General features: G+C 39.6%; 1 protein-coding gene across 1 annotated transcript in view; it reads left to right on the forward strand.

Annotated features, from left to right (window-relative positions):
* Positions 1-6,571, forward strand: part of LOC103462735 (titin homolog) — a 13,190-nt gene extending 6,619 nt beyond the window's left edge. Inside the window, exons 6-14 of the mRNA XM_017304010.1 lie at positions 1-1,889; positions 3,238-3,385; positions 3,474-3,601; positions 3,684-3,719; positions 3,815-4,089; positions 4,308-4,396; positions 4,504-4,721; positions 5,799-5,847; positions 5,966-6,571. The exon at positions 1-1,889 is cut by the window's left edge and continues 8 nt beyond it. Of these exons, the coding sequence (XP_017159499.1) occupies positions 1-1,889; positions 3,238-3,385; positions 3,474-3,601; positions 3,684-3,719; positions 3,815-4,089; positions 4,308-4,396; positions 4,504-4,721; positions 5,799-5,847; positions 5,966-6,287 (3,154 nt within the window). The 3' untranslated portion in view covers positions 6,288-6,571. The remainder of the gene's footprint in view (positions 1,890-3,237; positions 3,386-3,473; positions 3,602-3,683; positions 3,720-3,814; positions 4,090-4,307; positions 4,397-4,503; positions 4,722-5,798; positions 5,848-5,965) is intronic.
* Positions 6,572-6,577: the final 6 nt, after the last annotated feature.

Raw genomic sequence — 6,577 nt, forward strand, 5'->3', positions numbered from 1 at the left:
CGCAGACATGAACTGGAATGATGCACCTGTCAGCCTTAAGCTACCACTCAACCAGCACAACATATACTCAGAGCTGCCACAAAAGACAGATGACATCCTGACCTCTCCTCTGTCCAGTAGTCCTCAAACAATCACTGATGAAACACCACAGGSTACGTCGGATGATTCCAGGAAACCAAATGGAAGCTGTTCAGCCATTTTTACTCGCTTACAGAAGTCTGCACATGAAATCCCTAGTTGTAGTGAGAGCATCCCGCAGTGTAATGTTGCTGTCACCCAGCAAAGCCAAGTGGATACAGCTATAAAAACCTTTGACAGGACAGAAATACAAGAAGAGAAGTTAAAGGTTGGTGACGTGGGTAAGTTCAAAGTTCAGACTGTCAAGRGGACCCGAAGTGAGAAAATACTGGAAGTGGAGACGAGTCGTCTACACGAAAAAGCTAACTCACAAAAGACCAAAGATGTAGGGAAAAAAGACTCTGGAGAAAAATCTGCACAATCTCCTATCRTTGATGCTAAGAAGAGTCAGTCCACACACTGTGAGGATTTGAAGGAAGGTCGACTTGAGACTGCTACCCGAAAACAACTTCCTGAAAACACAAATGCACCTAAAGACACAATGACATTCACAAAAATACCCAAAACTGAATCCAAAGTTATTTCTATTGCTGAACTTTTAAGATCTCAAATGAAGGCTCTCGAGTTGACACAAGACAATCCAGCCTCCAACATGTCTGTCCCCTGCAAGTTAACAAAAGATCCTTTGATAAAGGATAAAGAAGTATGTCAGCAAGTGAGAGATGAATCCAAAAAAAGTAAACCGGAGGTGAATACTATCAAGACTAAAAATGAAACTGAGACAAGCACTGACAGAGTACCTGAAACGAACCTAAAGGAAACACTCATGACGGTCTATCAGCAGCTAAATGAAAAGGAACAGGAACAAGTTCTGACTTCAMATGAAACTTCAACAACTGTTCAAACTTTATACACCCCTGTTGTGGTCCCTTCTACCTTTTTCAAGGAAACTAACACAGCAACAGATATAAACACGATCCATGGAAGAGTAGTTAAAACTAATGAAGATGTTATGGACACCAGTCAGGAAACTGTGGTTCCGTTAAAAGATTATTCTATTATTTCTTGGTCTGAGAGTAAAAATGTAAACAGCAGTCCCCTTTCTTTACCTTCAGAGAATGGATTTATTAAGGAAATTCAGTCAATTTCAAATCCGCCAGAAACGAGTCTTCAGAAATCTGGTTCTCTAATTACAGCAGCACATACGGAGAATAACATTCAAAAAGAACAGGGTACAGTTGTGGAGCACACTAGAGGAGGAACTAATTCTTTTCAGACCTTGCAAGCATATCATCAGTCYGAACATGAATTTATTTTAACGAGGCAAGTAAAGGATATTCTTCCTACAGAGCAGGAGAGCGTAGTGGTTAAAGAAGGTATGAGACCTGACCCGTTTAACATTTTAACTCCAGAGTTCACACCACTGTTGGAGAAGATTGATTTTATTTCACCRATTCCCTCTGCTACTCCACAAGAGCTAGCCTCTGGGGCACGTCGCAAAATCCCAACATCGAATGCAAAAACAGAGGAGGCTCAAGAGTCAACATCACCCACTAATAGCCAAACTCAGAAAAGAGAGACGCCTGGTCAGAGCWGCAAGCTCTCAGCAAGCTCTGTGTCTCCAAGCCTGTCACGACGGTCGCCGTTACTGCACCCCGCAGAAGAGCAAACATCTGTGGAAGAAAGGCAATCTCCACTTTTGACCGGAAGGAAAATGGCTTCTGAAACTCAAATACTAACCCAACTGCGTACCGAGAAGATCCTCACCGAGGGCAAACCTGCAGAGAAGGACAAGCATAACCCATTCAAAGGTAAAGTGGAAAATGAAATGACCTAATCTCTTTAAATGCTTCTATAGTTGCTCTTACAGAAAAGGGGATGCCATCAAAGGTAGTTTTGTAATATAGATAGATCTGCTAGAGAAGTAAACTCACATTTTTTGCTGTTGGGGGAAAAAATATTGCACTAACAGGATGCAGATAATGGTGCATGAAGAGAGTGCCACTTTTGATCCTAAGCTAGCAGCAGCAACCACAGTCATTACAGATGTTGTTACATCCCAGTGAACTGGCCAATTAGAGATTTAATCTCCCTCTGCAAATCAGTTTGTTCAATTTAAAAACTGAAATGATTTCGCTAAATTTGTCCACACAAAACAATATCCAGATTACAGTCTTTTGTTAGCAAAAAAGCAAAACTAAAAACACATTTTAATCTATTGAAATCACTGCCAGCCCTATACAACACACAAAACCGCCTCATAACAAATCATCTTTTAACTACATGACGTTTGTGTAATTGAGTGAGGATTGTTATAATGTTTTGTWTTCTATTGGCTTTTAATGATGGTACATCATTGTCAGCTTACTACTTTTGCACAAAATCATTTGAAATCTAGAGTCATTGGATCCTATGCAGGCAATAGAGACTCAGGTCCATTTTGCGTTCAGTTGTCATCTTAATCAGCAYGTTTTACGTTAAAAGAAAAATCAATATCTCAGTGTTTTTTTCTCTAACTAAATTAATTCTTGTCTATTTTTTACGGATCACAGTTTTCACACATTTTGTCACGAGATTGTATTGCTATAGTCCAAAATGTTTTTTCACACATCATTGGCAGAAAGGCTGTAAAATGGCTGTGGATATTCTCTCTCTCTTTTTTTTTTAGCTCTTTTCCATTGTTTATAAACAGATAAACCATCATGGGCTGTCATCGTTAGGATATGTGCATGCCTACAATGTTTTAATATCTCACAGATGCTTGTTACATTAATCATGCAAACATTAACTTGGAGCTTTACATGCTTTAAAGAAGTTGCAACACAGTATTCATGGTAGTGCAGAGCTTAACAATAATCCATGAACTCACTGCTGTCTCCTGCATGGAGTTTGYATACTATTAACATGGATCTAGGGAGTTTTTCAGTGTGCTCAAGTTTCATCACTGTTCAGAAACAAGGATGAAACTGTAACTGGTATCTAAAGGATTTTGGGTGTTTCTGTGTTTGCTGACAATTGATCCCATCTCTCGCCTATAGACTGCTATGAGCAAAATTTAATATGACTTCATCTTTGCAAAAACAAAGTTTGCATGTTGCAAACATGCCCAACTGAGGGGGGGGGGTTTCACTGTGTGCTCTGTGTCATGGTTCTCTCCAGCTCCTCAGGTTATCCGTAAGATCAGGGCTGAAGTCTTTGCAGATGGCTCAGGACACTTGAAACTGTGGTGCCAGTTCTTCAATGTTCTTAGCGACTCAAWCGTCAAGTGGTACAAAGATGAGGAGGAGATTGCACAGGTTAAAAAAATGTAAGTTCATCACAGTATGTTTTTTTAATTATTATTTTGTTTCCAATAGTTTAGAAACATTGTAAAATGTTTGTTGTGTGTTTTCCAGTGCAGGGGATGAGACCCAGGTCAACCTGGCCATTGTTCAGGCGTCGTGTAAAGACTCAGGAGTTTACGGATGCTCAATAACCAATGAATATGGTTCTGATACCACAGACTTTCTACTTAGCGCTGATAGTATGTATACTATCAAAAGTAATATTTCTATGATAGTTGTATTATTTGCTACAAGACATGTTTAATCTGCCTTGTTTTTCAGTATTGGCCGGAATGTCTCTGCGTGAGGACCTTGGTGGTAAGATCAGATTTAGGTAGCTTGTTTAAAATATTTATTTCTCTGTTATTCATTTATTTTTTTCAACAAACCTCTGTTTATGACTGTTTATACAGTTGGGGAGGAAATTGAAATGACCCCCCTCATATTCAACAAGGGACTGGCGGATTCAGGCATCTGGGGCAACAAATTCTTTGGACGTATAATAATGACGGAGTCACAAATTGGAGCTAGCTGTTCCAGTAAAATCTGGAGAGCTAAAGTCATTTACGGTCTTGAGCCTGTTTTTGAGTCTGGTAACACATGCATAATTAAAACACGCAGCCCTATCACCTATGCAGGCAAGGAGGAAAGCTCGCTCATAGAAAGGAACCAGCACATCATGAAACAGGTACCTGAAAAAGTGGAATTTTGCTTATTATTCTTACCACCCTAGATTCAAAAACGTCACACAGTATAGCGGGAGTTTTAACATTAAAGGAAGCCGGGTGTCATGTCTGCCACCCACACAGGATTACTGTGGTACTAATCTACTTAATCTTAAAGAAAAAATTATACAGAAGGTTTTGCTAATCTTTTACTGGCTGTGATAATATGTTTTCTATRCAGGAGTGCAGAAATCAGAACTTGGCACGGGAATACTGCAAAATCTTCAGTGCGGAGGCGAGGGTCATAGAAAACTTTGGACCCCCTCTGGAGTGAGCAACATCAATTTTTAGTCTTGATAATAAACCGTCAGATACTYTAAAAACKTTCCCAAAAGTTATTCCYACTCTGACCTTATTTATCCTCACTTCCTACACAGGATAAGTCCAGTGTACTTGATGTACAGACCAGCAAACCCAGTCCCCTATGCCACAGTGGAAACTGATCTGCTTGGAGTCTATAAGAAATACTCTGTCCTGGATGATACGGGGAGAATAAACGTCAAGACCGGTTCTGCAGTAGAGCAGAAGTGCTGTGCATTGCAACACTGGATTTTTCAGTGGACTTCTGGCAATTTGCTTCTCACTCGCCTGGAAGGTGAGCTGACACCCAACGTCAGTGGTGCMTTGTGGAGTTTTACATAAAGTCACTGGCCACTTTGTTAGGTATATCTTCCTGGTACTGGGTTTGGACCCCGTTTTRCCTTCATTATTTGTAAATATATTCAGCAAGGCRCCTTTATTAAAAATGGATTCTAGATATTATTGACATCATAGCATCATGCATTTACTGCAGATTTATTGACAGCACATTAATTGGATTGAGGTCTGATGACGATGAAGGTTATTGTTGTACGGTAGCTCATTCTTTTATTCAAMAATTCTGTGACTTTGTGCATATCCTACATGAAATAACCAGCAGGAAATGGATACACTGTGATCATAGAGTGAGGGCCCGAATCCTCTGGATTGATACAACAGCAGATCCATGTTTATTCATGCTAAATTTTGACCCCACCATCTAAATGTTGCAGCTGAAATTGAGTGATCAGATTTKAATGTTTTCCCAATCTGGTATGATCCAATTTTGTGAGCTTGTGTGTGGTCTTGGATTTCTATTCATAGCAGATAGTAAACGCATGTGATGTGGTGTGCTCTGCTGCAGCAGCAGTCCATCTGTCTCAGGGTTGTTGTGTGTGATTATATTTTGCATCCCTTCGTTACAACAATTGTGTTTTTTGTGTTTTTTTTGCAATGTTTTTCTTTCTATCAGTTTGAATCAGTCATATTGAGCCACACAGTTACTGCTCACTGGATATTTTTCTTCTGTTTCAGACCACTCTCAGTAAAATTTTGCCATTTCAAACAAAAGTCATGCATGCACAAATTTCTACTTCTATTATGCATCACAAACCATATCAGAATTCTTGCTAAAGTGTTAAATACAATCGTAAAGCAAAAACTTTAAGAGAAAATTTTCAAATTTGATTTTAGTAATGCTTTTATCCACTCACTGCAGAGACATGTGCCCAGTGTTTTAATCAAGTGTATTATGTTTCACATTTTCCAGTATCATGTTGTGTAGCAATAATTTCCTGAGCACATCTGTCACATCTAAACATGCTAACCAAACAGCAGAAAAAAAATCAAGCTTCTGTTTGGTTTCATTTTGCAGGTGTTGACACCAAGATCACCAATGTCGGCGTTTCAGTCAAATCAACAGGGTAAATATACGTGTGTAATGTTTTYGCAAATTGTGCTCCTTGAACCTTGTTTTTACAGGTAATTTGCAATTGCACAAATCGTCACTGCAGCCTTTCTGTGTTCTGTGTTATGCTGCAGGCACCAGGGTTTATGCGTTGAAGGAAATCCCAAGGTTTTTGATCAGTTTGTCCTGCAGCACAAGTGCAACTACTTCTGCGGCCTGCTTGGGCTGAGGTCTTTGAAGGTCATGGACTCTTTAAGCACCCCAACAAAGCCAAAAGGCTCCAAGAGCCCCTTACTGCAGCGCAAAAAGGCTGTGCCCTCTTCCAGCCCTCAAACCAGCAGAAAAGCTGCTGTTAGCCCCAGGATGCCCAGGAAGGCTGAACCTGAAGGCAACAAGAGTTCTACGACTCAAAAAGATTCTGAAGCTCCCAAGGTGGTGAAAGCAGTGCAGTCCTGACAGAGCAGTATCTTCCCASAGATCTTACAACTAGTACCACTTCAGAAGTCCCCACAAGKAAGTTAGAATAGTTGTAATAATYATATGTAATAATATTTAATTTTACCATATACCATTCCTTGCCCTATGATACTTGCTGTGGAGAATATTTGTTATATGCTGCCTTTTATATTTTTAATTCAGCTATTTAATAAGAAGTGTAGTCCTTTATGAATTTGTTGTTTTGTTAGTTAAACATCAGATTGTAGAAGCCTAACTCAGGTCAGTATCTTTACTACAAAAGTGTAAAA

This window comes from Poecilia reticulata, linkage group LG3 (assembly GCF_000633615.1).
Source record: "Poecilia reticulata strain Guanapo linkage group LG3, Guppy_female_1.0+MT, whole genome shotgun sequence".
Lineage (NCBI taxonomy): Eukaryota > Metazoa > Chordata > Actinopteri > Cyprinodontiformes > Poeciliidae > Poecilia > Poecilia reticulata.